At 39.2% G+C, this 17,618-nt stretch overlaps 1 protein-coding gene across 2 annotated transcripts in view; it reads left to right on the top strand.

Moving 5' to 3' along the window:
- The window catches only part of grm6b (glutamate receptor, metabotropic 6b), a 32,784-nt gene that overhangs the window by 5,650 nt on the left and 9,516 nt on the right, over positions 1-17,618 (top strand). For both annotated transcript variants that reach the window (XM_077573756.1, XM_077573757.1), the window contains exons 3-10: positions 7,173-7,389; positions 8,442-8,577; positions 9,212-9,366; positions 9,577-9,717; positions 10,262-10,462; positions 11,051-11,190; positions 13,359-13,982; positions 14,061-14,372. In XM_077573756.1, coding sequence (XP_077429882.1) covers positions 7,173-7,389; positions 8,442-8,577; positions 9,212-9,366; positions 9,577-9,717; positions 10,262-10,462; positions 11,051-11,190; positions 13,359-13,982; positions 14,061-14,372 — 1,926 coding nt within the window. The remainder of the gene's footprint in view (positions 1-7,172; positions 7,390-8,441; positions 8,578-9,211; positions 9,367-9,576; positions 9,718-10,261; positions 10,463-11,050; positions 11,191-13,358; positions 13,983-14,060; positions 14,373-17,618) is intronic.

Here is a 17,618-nt window from a genome sequence, read left to right as displayed (position 1 = left end):
TCATTCACTGCCATTGACGGCTATAGACGTCAAAAATTCATTTGAACTATTTCTATTTGTTCAACATTTTTTCCCACTTTTTTTAACAAGAGTATGAAAACCTAGAAATGTTTTATTGTACTTTTAGAACAGATATAAAATGTGTGTCAGTTAACTAGTGAAGTCATGCGATTAATTATGATTAAAAAAATATATATCACCTGACGTCCCTAATTTTTTAATAATCTTTTCTTTAAAAAAATAAAATATTTAAAATTACTTTAAAAAAGAAGAAGAAGAAAAGATTATTAAAAATTAGGGGCGTCAGGCGATTAACTTTTTTTTGTAATTAATGGCATGACTTCAGTAGTTAACTCACGATTAATCATAAATTTTATATTTGTTCTAAATGTAAAAAAAAAAATTCCCTAGGTTTTCATACTCAACAACAACAAAAACTTAACAAAAGTGTAAAAAATGTTAAACTAATAGAAATAATTCTAATGCATTTTTGACATCTACAGCCCTCAATGGCAGTGATGAGTTAACATGAACAATCTCTTTACATTCAGTCACGAACAGTCTGAATTAGTAGTAAAATATAATTAAAGGTCATTGTATTACTTCAGAAGTGTGCGTCAAACTGCCAGCCCATCGCATTATTGAGTAGCCATGAAGTATCTCAGTTTCAAAACGGTTGGTGACCCTTAATGTAGACTGTAAATACAATCCACCACTGGCTAATCTGCAGCTTTGTAGTTTTATTATTATTATTTTTTTAATTTTATTTAAAAAAAAAATTAATTTTATTTTTTTTTACAGACAATTGACCTGTGATGATTGTACTGCTCATCATAGCAAAGTTAGGACACAGAGTCTAAATCCCACATGATGTCATCGAATATAGTCTGTAAATGTAGAAAAAGCTCCATATGAAAATCAGACCCTTTCAAAGAAGCAAAGTTTTAGAGGCAAGCAAGGGTAAAGTGTATTTCTCCTCCTTCCTGAGGGCTACTTGCATTCTTTATGACGAGGATGCTCCCTTGGAGCCAAGGAGCGGCAGCCTGCATAAAGGGCAGATGTTAACTACAGAATTATAGATCCCAACCTCCACTAAGCCCCTCTCAGCAGCTCAGGACCCTGGGCTGAAAATAGAGCATCAGGCCAGAGGATGACATTGGTTCCAGGATAACAGCAACTTGTGGCCTCGCCGGAGAGGAGTAGATTTAGCTAAATGGTGTGTTTCTGCCTACTGTCCATATGTGCCGCACGCTCCACTGCACATTCTTCTCCACTCACATACACTGAACATCTGCTCTTAGACAGAGGAGGAGCTGTTTCAACCTATACACACCACATTGGTCATCATTACTGTTCTACAACAAAGTGGCATAACTGTAAGTAGAGTATGTCTTTGAAAGGTGACATGTTATGCTTTTATTTTATTTTATGAATTTAAACTGTTTCCATGAGTTGTAAAGGGGACGGACACATAAGAGAAAATTAGACATTTTCATCTCGCACAACCAAGTATGTCTTTTGTTAGCTGCCTTCAAGCTAGCTCTAGCTGTTTTGAATTTAGCCCCAGTGTGGCTAATTTAGGGTGACCAGACGTCCCGGTGTGGCCAGGACAGTCCCGGTTCCTGAGTTCCTGTTGTTTTGTCCTGATGTTTTTTTTTTTTTTTTTTTTTTTGCAGGTCCAGTGCCGTCTTGTCAGTTTTTTGCCATGTCAATCACAAAGTTGTCATTGAGATGTATACTTTAAAAGGGAATTTAACAGTTAAATTCCTATGTACTATTACATAGAACTAGGGTTATTATAGTTCGGGAATTTTCATTTTAGTTTTTTTTTTCGTTTTGAGATTTGTTTTTTAAATTTAGCTAGTTTTAATTAGTTTCCAAGGTGGTTCTGGTAGTTATTAGTTTTAATTATTTAAAAAAGTGCTTAATTTTAATTTGCTGCGAGGTCCCTGTTGTTCCTGATGGAATTCTTATTATTATTCTACACAAACGATCACGATTTTGAGACACTAAACATGAACGAAAACTCACCAAACTTTACACACAGATCGGGCCTGGCGAAAAATTTAATATTTTAAAGTCGCGATATATGATAACAGAAAAATGGGTCTGTAGCGCCCCCTACATAGGTTTAACAGATCCCTGTCCCGCTACGATTGTCCTACGGCTACGCAAATTGGGTGGCACCTGTAGCACATCCAGATGAACAAAAAAATATTTGATAGCTGTACCTAATACGTCTGCCCCCTTGTCCTACACGGTTAACCCAATTGACTTCAAGCTTGGGCTGTACCATCTCAACACCTGGGACAACATCAGGGGTGGAAAAAAATCTTCAGTTTTCAACGTACTATATGATTGGGGTAAAGCATCAAATTTGGAGTTTCAAAATCTCGACTTACTAAAGCATTCCCGGTTTTATGTTTAACTTAGAGCTACGAAAATTTGGACACATATGAAGCAGCCCACGACCTACAAAAAATGGTGCCATATGCTACACCTAACAGGAAGACCCCACAGGCTGGGCACCAAATTTTGCGTTTCAAAATTCTTACTTAATGAAGCATTCCTGGTTGTATGTTTCACCAAAATTTGAAGGCATATGTAACAGCCCTCAAAACTGTTTCCATGAGTTGTAAAAGGGACATATAATGAAAAATTTGACATTTTAATCTCGCACAACAAACAAGACAAATATGTCTTGGTTGTGCGTTTGAAGGCATATGTAACAGCCCTCAAGGTACAAAAAACTATTTTAGATCCATATGCTAAACCTAGCAGGAAGTCCGCCATTTTGATTTGGAACTTGTTGCCTTTTTTGTGGGCTGTTTCATTGAGGTCATATTTTAACAAATCTAAATGGGCGAAAACTCATGAAACCTTGCACGCACATCAGACCTGTCATGAACATGAATAGTTTAGAGATGTCTTGCGCAATTTCCAATAAATGGCTCAATTGCGCCCCCTACACATTTTTATGAAGCATTTCTGATTGTATGATCCAGCTACATTTGTGAAAATTGTGATGCATACCTATCAACCTAAGACCTACAAAAAAAGTATTATGTAACCATATGCTAAACCTAACAGGAAGTCCGCCATTTTGATTTTATGATTTTATGATTTTATTTGTACCTAAAGAGGTTAAATTTATTCCTCTTCTGCGTGTTCCAAAAATATGAAGACAGATTTTTAATGTAAGAAAAAACACCTTTGCAAAGATGATTTATTAAAACAGAGATCTCCGGACATCGGGACCACCCTGAACATCACGTAGGAGGTGGAATTTTCAGAGTGCCCATTGTGCCCCCTCCCTTACGGAAGAGGGCTTCTTATAGTCAAAACGCCCCTTTTCCTCCTTCCAAGAATGAGCAGAACAGATTGGCTCTCACTCACTCAGCATGTCACACAACATCATCCCCGTAAACAGACCGCACCTGTCTTTCATTTTTAGACAAAATATACTCTCTGGGTACTTTTCTCAAAACAATATCTCACAAACAAGTTGAACTAGATTTAGAGTGGCCGTGAGCGATGATGCCAACAGAGTCAGTGTTTGTGGGTGTGTGTGTGTGTGTGTTCGAGGCAGATTCTGTTCTCACGAACAGAATGTGTTTTCGCACACTGAGAAGGAATTTTAGACTAAACAAAGTGTTCCAGCTTAGGTTAAGGTCAAATTATACTGAGTTCAACGTTATTTCACTTACTTTACACATCTATAAAACATTTCAACATGGTTAATATATGAAATAAAAAATTAAAATGTTAATAATATCTAACATACCCCAATGTGCCAGTACCCCGACGTGCAAGTAGCCCAACGTGGCCCGGGTTGCGAGGGCCCTTTATAGCTGCTCGCAGCTCTAGTTTCCATTTGTTTTTGTTTTTTTTTGTATTTTAATGTGTATTACTTGTGCACAATATTTAAAAAACACCATGGTAAAATGAAAAAAGTAATGCATTTCGGCTGAGTTAAATGAAAAAGCAGGCCAGCTGAACCATTGAAGCCAAAAGTCAAGCAGGTAAAATTGTCACTTAGCAGCGACGTCATCTGAAGGTGCTTTCTATTTGCTGCTGCGTCACGTCTGTGTGAAACACTTTCAAACATCCTTATTTGAGTTAGTATCAAAATAAATATACTTGAAATCACATTTAAAATCACCCCAAAAGGCTCATTCATTAAATTAATTACCAAAGACATTTTCGCTATAATTAGAGTTAGTTTTAGTTAGTTTTGTAAACATAAAATGTAGTTTCAGTTAGTTTTTTATATTGTATTTTGTTAATGAAATAGGCTATTTAGTTTTTTCATTAGTTTTTGTTAACTAAAATAACCTTGCATAAAACCAGAACTACTTCTTGTGTTCGTGTCTAAGAGTCATGGCAAATGTAGTCCTAGATTGTGGTCGCCACTCGCCGACCAAACTGCACTTTCTAATGGTATAATTCCAATGTTACAATGTGGTCAGTTTCCGATAGCTGCTGGGTCAGAGCAAGAAAAGTTGGTGATTATAATGGTGAGTGCATTGACTTGTTAAGCGCGTTGAACTGTCAACCAAGATAGCATTTTGCATTAGCAATTGACCCCCCCCAAGTTGACGGATAGGATTTGGCACATGTCGGCCATTATAATTTCCCCCCGCCTCCCACCTTCCATTGCCGAAGATTAACTAGCGATTACATTTGGTGAGAGTTTATTGTATTTCATTTCCAGCTAAATTGCAGGGTCTCGGTTCTGAATTTTGAAAATCTGGTCACCTTAAGCCAATATACACAACAACATCCCCCATACCAACTTTTTCCACCCATGATGCAACCAAGTGACTGCCAGTCTGGCCCTAGACGAGACGGAGGCAATGTCATGTCAAAGACAGAGGGTAAGCCGAGCTGCGCTGTTACGACACATTAGCCATGTAGACCGTATGCCTCTCTTGTGCTAATTTTAAAGGGAATGAGGAGAGCCGCTTCAAACACACAGTTTTACCTGCACCCGTATACAAAAATACCAAAAGAAAGAAAACTGCTCTTTGCGCTAGACTTGTGCTGCGTACAAAAATAGGGCCCCAAGGAGCAAGATTTATAGCAAACTTCACAACTTTTCCAATCCCTGTTGAAATCAGCCTATTTTGAAGTAGAGGTCCAGTCCGACACTATTCACCCCACCTCTATACATAATAATTTAAATATAGAGTGAAAATCAGGGGCAAAAAAAGAGAGGGAAAAAAGCATGAAATGTAATATGTCATATGTGGAGAATGCCATTTGTCAGTTAGTGTAGGGGCCCGTGCATATGGCGCACATAGTGCCAACATTTGAACGACTTGCTTACAGATACATTTAAGGAAGCGACAGCTCGCCAAAAAATTGTTTGGTTGTGTCAGGCACTCCAGAGAGCAATACTAGCAAAATTTCCAAAATGTCTTCTGAATGAATTGCACATCTTTTGAAGTCAATGACAGCATGAGATTCATCTTCCTGATTTCATTTTTACCTCCAGTAATTTAAACTAAATTATGGCCTCATGGGTTGAGATCAGGTGACTGCCTTGGCCATTGAGGAATATTCAATATGAGTTGATTTTCATGAAAGACAGCTAAAATGTATGATTACAGAATCCTTTGTTGGCGAAGAAAATTTTTTTTTACAACAAAAATAATAATATTCTGGAAAAGGTAGGCACATCATTAGCAGAATCTACAATCAGGAGGTGCCTTCATGAATATAAACATTTTTTAAACAGATGAAACCGGGGTCAACTTGGTTTCAGAATCATACATGGCGAAAATACTGAGAAAGGAAGGAACAGCTCACAATCCAAAGCATGCCACATCTCTTTTTTTCTTTCTTAATTATGACTCCACTGTGCCAGAGCATATCATAAGTGACATGATAAATTGTGGAGCTATTGTCTACTAGGACGGCATGGAATTTGGTCAGTGCTTGAAGAATTTGTATTTGGAAGATCAGCCCTTGCTGAAGTGGATGAATTACCAGGAAACTTGAGCTTGATGGGGTTAAACGCAAAGCAGCAAACTGCACTCCAGAATTAAATATATTGTATGGCTTACAACTGAGAAATGCTAACCTTTTTCTAGTCCCTTGATCTCTGTCTCTCCCTCTGTGCTTAACATAATTTGACTAAAACCTCTTTAATCCTCCAGATAATCTGTGAAATGGTTCTCCCACTCCTCCCTTCTTCTCCCTTCTCTACCCCTTGTGTCTACCTTTCTCGCTCCAGAGGGTCCACTGTTAAGCCACACACAGAGACCGGCATTAGCTGGGTCAGGGTTGAAACTATCCACATAAACTATGTCATCAAAGACGTAGGACACCTCTGAATTAATCTTCTCATCTATTTTCCCCTTCAAACAAATGCTTTTACAGCTGTGTTCCTGCCCATCTGTATTTCACTATGACGCCACAGCCCCAACGCAAACCGGGGCAGATCACATTGCAAAATTGCCTCCTTTCTGAGAATGACGCAGAGATGAATACTCTCTATGATAGTCCACTTTTGGGATGCTAATCCGATGCAGTGTGTCAGCTTGTGTCAGAGTCTCAGTATAAACATCACACGCATCAATGTACAGTATGTACTGAATTCAATTTAACCAGGTAAAATCCGCAATGAGGTCAACATATTTTGTAAGAGGGACTTGGCCAAGGAAACATCATAGAAATCAAATACATAGAAAAAAAATAATTAAAAATAAATAAATAAATAATAATAATAATAATTATTATTATTATTGTAATTATTTTATAAAAGCCCCAGCATAAATGTGTGGATGAAACACATAAAATGGAAAAACATATATACATTTGTCTCCTTTAAAATGCATGAATAAGATGTTTAAAAAAATATTTTGTAAACATTTCAATTGCTCAAACCTGTTTGTAGGTTGCTGCTGGTTTGCCATTTTAAAATACAATCAGATTAATTTTGTCAGCGCTGACTAATTGTTGAATGCCTAATTGTACACATTCAAGAATGTTTACATTTGATAGTAGCAAGCAGCCAGCAAAAGAAAAGTGTCAAAATGACATACATTATATATAAAACAAGAGTGTTTCTAGAATTGAACCCTGGGGTACCCCTTTTAAAACAACATGATCATTTGCCTCATTTGCCTTCCATTTTTCGTTACCATTGATTAATCTGTGTGTTTCAGATCCCCCAAATCAGCTATGCCTCCACTGCGCCAGAGCTAAGCGACAATAGTCGATACGAGTTCTTCTCCCGTGTGGTACCGCCTGATTCTTACCAGGCCCAGGCCATGGTGGACATTGTGAAAGCCATGGGCTGGAACTACGTCTCAACACTAGCATCAGAGGGCAACTACGGAGAGAGCGGAGTCGATGCTTTCCTTCAGATATCCAGAGAAGCAGGTTGTTTTTCTCAGTCTGCACTGCAGTCACATTAATATTAATTTAATATCCAGTACACAGGGTAAAGCCCCCAGCTCCTCAGATGTTGCCTGGGTTCACGATACCTGATATCGCATCACACACACGCACACGCACGCACGCACGCACGCACACACACACACGCACACACGCACGCACACACGCACACACACACACACGCAGACACGCACACACACACACACGCACACACGCACACACACATTTGCTGAAAATACATCATCTTTTCGCCTGGTACAGTAAATTCTGTAGAGTAAACCTGGAAGAGAGTAAAACATTCAAAATTTAAAAAAAAAAGTAGAGAGATTTTTATTAAATTCTACTAGTTTATTAAAAAAAAAGTACACAAGGGTTGAGGAACAAACTCACGACCCCTAGTTTGGGAGACTGCCACTCTTCCACCTGAGCTATGCCACTCCTACTGTTTGTTGTTCCAAACGGTGAACAAAAAACAATTTGGTCTTGGAGTTACGATTCCAGCTGAAACAAGCGATTAATTAACACAAAGTAGGAGCTGCATGGCTCAGGGAGTCTTCCAACTTGAAGTTGTGGGTTTGTTCCTCAACCCTTGAGTGACTTTTTTTTTTACAACTCTCTTCCAAGTATATATTTTACTCTGTTTAGAGTGGGACCAAATAGACTCTGTTTAGAGTAAAATTTACTCTACAAATTTATTCTCAGTCATAGTGTATTGAGCACCAGCCACCAATCATTGCAAATATCAAATAATAATGACATGATATGATATTATAATTCTAGTAAACCTTCAAAAGATCAAAATGAAATTGTGGGTAACTTTAGTGACACTGTTAGAGGCTGTTTGCACAAGAAAATTATATCTGATCGGCAGAAGAGTAATTCTACATTGTATCATTGTATTTGAGTGATGTATGCTGTTTATTGATTATATATTATTTTCAGTTTTTTTGTGTGTGTAGACAATTAGGTATCATGTGATGCAAGGACAGGCAAAAACAAAAAGAATGGTTATAACATGTTCTATATGTGCAACACAGGTGGGCTGTGTATTGCACAGTCCATAAAAATTCCTCGAGAGCCCAGACCTGGGGAATTTGAAAAGATCATCAAGAGACTGATGGAAACGTCGAACGCTCGGGGGGTCATCATCTTTGCCAACGAGGACGACATCAAGTGAGTGCTTACACGCTACAGCAGGAAAAGATCATCTTGATGGTGACATATTGACAAGAACGTACAATTATGGGAAAGGTGGAACACAGTTTCGGAGAGAAAGAGTCAAATGATTTTCATGCATCAACCAAAGAAAGCAAAGAAAGTGGATGAAAACACGAAATTTAGGTAAAGAGCTGTCCATTTTTAAAAGCTGAATAAACAGTGGAGCACTGTCATCTTCCACTAAGAAACGAGGTTGGATAAAATTGGAGATAAATGCTCAGTAAAAGGAAAAACAATAAAGCACAATGCAAGAGAACCTACGGGATTTGGACTTTGGACTCCTTTATCAAGATAATAAGTTTAATTAGCATTGAAGAAATTACACAGAATTTATCTTGATTAAATCTTTCATTTTTCTGGAGCAAAGGAAAAAGGTCATGTGTCTGATTAATCCAGATTGCAGAATAAAGTACACATCAGGGTTAGAAGTGAGCCAGATAACAAAGTGCAGAATATTCAAGCACATTTATTTATTTTTTTCGATTTAATACTGTATTTTTTTGTATGCTCATACAGTCTGTCTGGTCCCTCTTTTGTCTTCATAATAGAGAAATGACTTAAATATTGAATTGAATCTGTTTCCTTCCAGGCGAGTGTTGCAAGCTGCTAAAAAGGCCAATCTGACTGGCCACTTTCTATTTGTTGGCTCTGACAGTTGGGGGGCCAAGAACTCCCCCATCCAAGACCTGGAGGAAGTGGCGGAGGGGGCCGTCACTATCTTGCCAAAAAGAGCCTCTATTGACGGTAGGAGAAAATGAGAACTTTAATAAAATAAAAGTGAATGAGGAAAATAGCATTCAGCATCTTATCTTGTGATGTCTGACAATGACGGAGGACTTCTGTACCAAAAGCAACAAATACAAGAAATACATACCTCAACGGTCACAAACAGAATAATTTGTCATGTCATGAAACAAGGAATATAATATTATGAATTTTGCAAAAATGATTCAGGATTTGACCAGTACTTCACCTCAAGATCTTTGGAAAACAACAGAAGAAACATTTGGTTTGCTGAATTTTGGGAGGACGACTTCAAGTGCAAACTAACACGACCTGGCATCAAATATGAAGCTGACAGAAGAAAATGCACAGGTAAATACAATTTTGCAAAATTATACTCAAAAAAAATATCAACGCAACATATTTGTTTTTGCACCCATTTTTTTATGAAATAAGGTCAAAGATCTAAAAGTTCTTCCACACACACAATTTCACCATTCTCTCAAATATTGTTCACAAACCAGTCTCAATCTGTAATAGTGAGCACTTCTCCTTTGCCGAGATAATCCACCCACCTCATCGGTGTGCCACATCAAGATGCTGATTAGACACCATGATTAGTGCACAGGTGTGCCTTAGACTGCCGGCAATCAAAGGCCATTCTGAAAGGTGCGGTTCTGTTTTATTGGGGGGAGGGGGTTGGTCTGGCGACTCAGCATCTTGATATGGCACACCTGTGGGGTCGGATGGATTATCTCGGCAAAGGAGAAGGGCTCATCACAGATTTAGACTGGTTTGTGAACAATATTTGAGAGAAATGGTGAAATTGTGTATGTGGAGAAAGTTTTAGATCTTTAAGTTCATCTAAGTATTATACATATAGTTTTCCTCATGTGACACATCCATGTTTTCCTAGGTGAAGAAAGAATAAGTCGCGACTCTCAGTATGAACAGGAGGGGAAGGTGCAGTTTGTGATCGATGCAGTTTACGCCATGGCTCACGCCTTGCACAGCATGCACTTGGACCTGTGTCCCGGCTCTTCGGGCATTTGCGACAAGATGGACCCCGTGGAGGGACGCATGCTCCTCCAATACATCCACGCTGTCAATTTCAACGGTACGATTTTACCGTTGACTTTTCTCTGACCCCTCTTGTTTAATGCGTGGTTGCGCTCATGAAAAAAAGATTCGACTTTGGGTTTCTGCAAGGTTGAATTGAGGAACTTTTGTGAAAAAAAAAAAGCAGTTAAAAGAAAGCCAGCAGACCTTGAGATGTGTCTGCTAATGTATCGAACAAGACTTGAAGACAGCACATCCCTGTGGCTGCCCCCACGTTCAACGCTTTTCATCAACTTTTATAAAAAAAAATAGGCACCATTTTGCAAAAGGAAAAAGGTGTTCCATGAAAGCATATTCACTGCTCGCTTCGTTCTGGATGACCTTGGCTTGTATGGAGGGTTTTTTCTGATTGTTTGCCTGCAGGCAAGTGAACGGAACATCCAATCACGTTAGGGCACCAGAGCAAAGTGTACTGAAAGACCATTGAAGTGCAGGAGAGCCTTCACTAAAGCACATCCTGCACTTAGCTTTCACAGCAACAAGAGCGACATAAGCAAGCGTTAGCTATATTCAATAGAATGTGGGTGTTTTTTTTTCAAGAGTTTGTACATCTTAGTAGCTTTAAAATACTCTTTCGTTCCAACAGGAAGTGCAGGAACTGGTGTGATGTTCAACGAGAATGGAGACGCACCTGGTCGATATGACATCTTCCAGTACCAGCTTTCCAATGTCAGTAACCCTGGCTACAAGGACATTGGCCAATGGATAAACCACCTCCGACTCAATGTAAATATATATTTTTTTCAGTATAAAAATAGGTTTTATTGAGAGACACAACGGGATCACTGGTTTGCATCAACAAATAAACAAGAATGACCGAAATATTTCATAGATCAGTTTTTTGCACTGATGACAGTGGTACCATTCATTTTGTTATATGGTATGTGCTCTTTTTTTCTTTTTTTTTAACTCATTCACTGCCATTGACAGCTATAAACGTCAAAAATTAATTTCACTATTTCTATTAGTTTAGCTTTTTTCCCCACTGTTGTTAACAAGAGTATGAAAACCTAGATTTTTTTTATTGTACATTTAGAACAGATGTGTGATTAATCGTGACTTAACTAGTGAAGTCATGCGATTAATTACGATTAAAAAATGTAATCACCTTACGCCCCGAATTTTTAATAATCTTTATTTTATTTATTTTTTATTCATTCACAGCCATTGACGGCTATAAACGTCAAAAATTCATTTGAACTATTTCTATTAGTCCAACATTTATTCCCACTTTTGTTAACAAGCGTATGAAAACCTAGAATTTTTTATTGTACATTTAGAACAGATATAAAATGTGTGATTAATCGCAAGTTAACTAGTGAAGTCATGCGATTAATTACGATTAAAAAATGTAATCACCTTACGCCCCGAATTTTTAATAATCTTTATATTTATTTATTTTATTTATTATTATTATTATTTTTTTTTTAAATTATTATTTTTTTTTTAATACAAATTATTGACCAATCTAAAGTGTGGGAAATGACCTGCTCTCTTTGATGATGTAATGTTAAAGGGGTACTCAACACCATGCTGTTTTTGGGGTCTCCTGAAAAGTGATAGTAAGGTTTTGGCCTGATGCCCAATGCCAGCAATATAGTGAAAAACTAATGAGATTTGGATTCTACATCCGAAACTGCCCTAAAAAATATTGTTGGCATTTTTTTTTGCATGCAGACCCGTATTTGCTTTTGCTGGTTCGGTTCACAGGCCAGAGGTGGGCAAAACCCTCGTTACAGTCGCCCGTCATTGACGGCTACTCAACTTTTGGCGAGTGCTTTATGACGCAAAGCCTACAAAAAAATAAATAATGGATTGAGTATTGATTCAGGTCAGTAGAGATGGCCCTTCTCAGTCTGAATTTTTACGATAACCTGGCAATAACCAGATTGACAATTGTGATTCACTCAAGGAAGTTCTCCACTATCAATCTGGGACTGCTCCAAGGTGATTTGCTCGGGAAAGGCGGGACATTCTGTACAATACTTCGAGCTGATTGGACCATGCGGCATCTTGTGCACGTTTGTTTTGACCAATCACGGCAATGGATGAAAATGCCATCTTCGGTCTCGTCTTAGGGGGGAAAAAACGTGAACAGATACCAGATAAAAATGCACAAAGTGCCTCTCGTTGTTCAACATTCAACAAGGAAACGGTGAGTAATTCTGCGAGAACAGAATTAATTGCAGTGTCCATTCGTCAATGTTAGGTTTGTTTGTTTCGCCCGGCGTCAGCGCTTCCTGGTTTTGTCACAGTTGCATGTCCCGCCCTAAACAACGCCTGATTGGTCCGCGGGAGCAGTGCAAGATGGATTCTCGTAGTATTTGTGAACAAATACCGCAAGAATTCAGCTCGCTGACAATGTTATTTTTTACAAGACTTTGCTCATAAAAACACTCGCCAAAAGGTGGGCATCTGCCAATGACGGGCCGATCTAGCAATGGTTTTGCCCACCTCTGTTAAAGACCAAAAATTATTTCCACCAAGATTGAACAGTTATAGTTTGGCTCAGCACCGAAATGCATACATTACCCATACAGATACCAATTTCTTAGTTAGATTTTTGATCAGTTCATTGAAACATCAAATCAGATCATCTTAATTGATAGAAAAAAGCTTTTTGGGTGCATCAATATAAATTTTGACAAGTAGAACCATTTTCAGAATTGACCAGGTAGCTGTTTTCATGTTGTATTAAGTCCATCAAAGCCCGTTAACCTAAGATCATTGGCTTCTGTTTTTACTGGACAACGATAAAAGCAGTGTCTTTCTTCTGGCGTTTAACAACAACTTGAACATTTTGACTTGTTGACTGGGTGCACAGTTTGAGCTCCCTTTAAGGAGTGTGGTTAGAAGACGCCAGTAACAATATTATACCTGTCCTTCTCTCCTAGCCAGAGGAGATGCAGTGGTCAGGCGGTGACCGCAAGATCCCAGATTCCGTGTGCAGCTTCCCATGCGAATCTGGTGAGAGGAAGAAGATGGTGAAGGGTGTTCCCTGCTGCTGGCACTGCGAGCTCTGTGATGGCTACCAGTATCTTCTGGACGAGTTCAGCTGTGACATGTGCCCATTTGACATGAGGCCCCTTAAAAACCGTACAGGGTGCCGACCCACGCCTATCATCAAGTTGGAGTGGAGTTCTCCCTGGGCCATTATCCCCGTCTTCCTGGCAATCCTGGGCATCCTGGCCACCACGGGGGTCATCGGCACCTTCATCCGCTTCAACGACACCCCTATTGTTCGAGCCTCCGGCAGAGAGCTCAGCTATGTGCTGCTGACGGGCATCTTCCTCATTTACCTGATTACCTTCCTCATGATCGCCGAGCCCAGCGTAGCAGTTTGCGCCTTCCGCAGGCTGCTTCTGGGGCTTGGAATGTGCATCAGCTACGCCGCCATGCTGACCAAAACCAACCGGATCTACCGCATCTTTGAACAGGGCAAGAAGTCGGTTACACCGCCGAAGTTCATCAGTCCTACTTCTCAGCTCATTATCACTTTCATTCTTATCTCAGTGCAGGTATAGATGCGTGCCAGTTTTACTGGGATCAGTCACATTTGGCTGGGACTCAAACTAATCATGCCACCTTCTCTCCAGGTACTTGGCGTGTTCATTTGGTTTGGCGTGATGCCCCCGCACACCATCATCGACTATGAAGAGCAGAAGCCTCCGAATCCCGAGTTTGCCCGAGGGGTTCTGAAGTGTGACATGTCCGATCTGTCCCTCATCTTGTGTCTGAGCTACAGTATCGTTCTGATGATCACCTGCACGGTGTATGCCATCAAGAGCAGAGGAGTTCCTGAGACATTCAATGAGGCCAAGCCCATCGGCTTCACCATGTACACCACCTGCATCGTCTGGCTGGCCTTTGTACCCATCTTCTTTGGCACTGCACAATCTACTGAGAAGGTATTTTTCAAACATGATTATTCAGATGTGCTGGGTTTAAAGGTATCGTGCTTCATGAGTTGGAGACAAGAAGAAAATACAGATGCGGCAAAGCAGACTAGAATTGAAGTAGACCGGCTGTTATACTGGATTTTGACTGATTTTGCAAGGCCCACAGAATATTGTGTTCTATATCTATAAAAACATGGAACCTACCAAAAGAAAGATTAGAGAAAAATATTTGGATCTGTTTCCGTTTTGCAGCAATTAGCATTAGAATATAGCTAAGTTTCATCATTATTCACACACCTGTTGAAAACACTGGGAAAAGGAGCTTGTTGCAACATGGCCCTGGCTGATCTCTTATACTCTGCTGCCACCTGCTGGCCGTTTTTTTTTAATAACTACCATTGCTTTAAGTGGCGTCTTCAAGTCAGAGCTGTATCAAAGCCTTCTGTATGCTCTAGCATAAAAAAAACCCATAAAGGGCAAAGTATTAAAAAAACGTATTTGTACATTTTTGGGTTTGAATGAGTTGTCCGAAAACCATCAGCAGAATTCATGTGCACAACCCTACTCATGCCCCCTTCAGCCCCCGAAAATGACAGCAATTGCCCCAAGATTTTGGATTTTATGGATGCTAACTGGGAAAAAGCTTAGGAAAAGCGAAAGTGTGTAGAATTTAGCGCCACCTAGTGGTGAACTAATAATTCATTCATTTTAAAAACCTACTGTTAATTTCAATAATATGCAAAAAAGTATGTTCTATCATATCAACATACATTTAAAAAATATATAATCGTAGATCTAGTAATTATATGACCCTACAGGAAGCTGACATGTTTTGCCACCATCTTTCTGCTACAGATACCCGAAGGAGAAGAACTTTGCAAACGTAGTAATTGGTGGTAGGCTTGTGAAGTGTGTTCTCTCTGATACACCGTAGTGCACGTGCTTCGAACTTCAGTCATTGCATTCTATTAGTAGATGGTACTAAATTCCACTCATTGTCCCTTTAATGTACATTCATAAACTAATTTTCCCACCTAAAAAAATTACAGTACATTGAATGATGGTGATCCCCTTATTACGCTTTCCCAAGACTGAACCCTCCTGATACAGCAGGAGTTGTGGTTGTGAGGAAAAATCGAAATGATACCACACGCACACACACTTAGGGTAAGTGTAATGAAATCCTTCAAATGATCCACTTGTAACCTGAGTTGGTTGTCTTTCTTACTATTTTGCTCCCCTTGACACTTACAGGATGTCCTGCCTCCTCTCACTGAGAGGCAGCGTTTCATTTACCTCGTGGGCTATTTCTGTTGTCACAAAGAACACAATTGTGAAAATATTTTAAAAAGCCGATATGCTTTGACTAATAGAGAGATGTATTCTAAATCACTGAGGCCTAAACAATTAAAGCCTGCAGTGCTTTCAAAATCTTTTATTTTCTTCTTAATAGGAATAAAGAGACATAAGAAAGGGAGGACAGGAAGAAAATAGGTCAGATGAACTGAGAGATGGACACAAACCCTCTTGATTCACAACACATTCAATAAATCATCATTCAAAAAAGGGTTCTAAATATAGACTTTTGTGCATCTCATGAAAATATTATTTATCCTCTGTACATGTGCAGGATCATGTGCGGTCTTCAACTTGCTGTCTGTATTCATATATGGAGGCACCATTCAATATTTCTAAGGCAATGCATCAGCTTGCCTTGGGCTATAGGAACATAAATCCAATCCATATATCATCACAGCTCCTTTCAGAAATTGGGTGAGGTGGGGGGGGGGGGCACTGAGTGAGAATGATAAAAAGCATGGATGAGCTGATAAAAGAAACCATTTTGAACGAACGGATATTAAACCAGAGATGCTGCTGAAGATGTGTACCCAGTAGCGTACAATTTATGACTTATTTATGCCATAAATATATCTTATTTATGGCACATGTGTGTTCTTTTATTTATAAGCAGTACAGTTTTCTTGAATAATGACTTCATAATTCATTGGCGTCAATCCCAGGGTAAGTCATCTTACATTATTGGTATTGGCTTTGCAAGAGCCACTGAGAGTTGATGTTGGTCAAAGCCTACTAATAAAGCCTCCTTTCCTGAATACATACACTGGCCATAAATCCCTCATAGGGTTGTGGGAGTTTGGGGGAGGGCGGTGGGGGCCTTGCCATTTCCGCATTGGAATGTACGTAGTCAAGATAATGTTGTTACACCTGATGTGATATACAGTGTGCTGTGTGTTTACTGACACTTGCGGATGACACAATACAGATGGAGTGGTATAAAAAAATTACTATCAAGATTATAATCACCAACAGGATCAGGGTAATCGTGACATGATTTAAAGAAATATAAACAAAAAGACATACAAAAATATGTTTAAAATCAACAACCTCATGCGATTTGTGGCATATAAGACACAATTCATGTTCACAACAAACAACGTAACGTTGCTTGCTTTTCTTATTAACCACAAGAATGTACTGTAAATAGTAAAACAGTTGTTCTACAAGATTACTGAGTGATGGGTGAATAAATCAGTTCAAATAACACAAAATGGAGCAAACAGTTTTTTGCTGAAAATCTCTCTAATTACCTGGATGATTTAGAAGGCTAGAACATACCATTTTATAGCCGAGTGTACTGCAGAAGCACAACTTCAACATATAATGATACTCACACGGCGAAACAAAGACGCTAGAATGCCAAACCAAAAACATGTCTAATAAAACAGCAGGCTAATCGGTTTATGTGCCATATGTAGTTACGTTGCCATGATGATTTGTGAGCTTGGCGGGAGCATAACAGTAACACTTCACTTTATCCTGTTAGCTACTGACATTTGCTATTTGTCATCACAAATGTTGTTGCGCCACTGCGCTACTCCTGCATCATAGAATATAAAGAGGAGAGAGCTACAGGGCCACTTAAACTAATTCTGCTCCTACTGCTTCTGGCAGATATATCGAGACGGTACTGACGATAAGTACAAGTTGAAAGAGGTTAGCACATCCGTTTCACAGGTATGAGGTTCAGGCTTGAATATTTTCTCCGTGCATCCAAAACCATGCAACTAAATAATCACGTCACGTGCTAAGGTCTACCACTTGGATATACATTTCTGCCGGCCAAAGGCGGGGTCCTTGGCCGTCTAATTTCTGGTGACAGAAGATACTGTAGCTGTCTCACATCTTTAGGAAAGTTCGGATTACGGATATCAGAGGTGGCCAATCTGTCAGTAC

The sequence above is a fragment of the Vanacampus margaritifer genome, chromosome 8 (genome assembly GCF_051991255.1).
Source record: "Vanacampus margaritifer isolate UIUO_Vmar chromosome 8, RoL_Vmar_1.0, whole genome shotgun sequence".
NCBI lineage: Eukaryota > Metazoa > Chordata > Actinopteri > Syngnathiformes > Syngnathidae > Vanacampus > Vanacampus margaritifer.
Note: the sequence above shows the minus strand (reverse complement) of the source record. Positions and strands in the feature narration are given on the sequence as shown.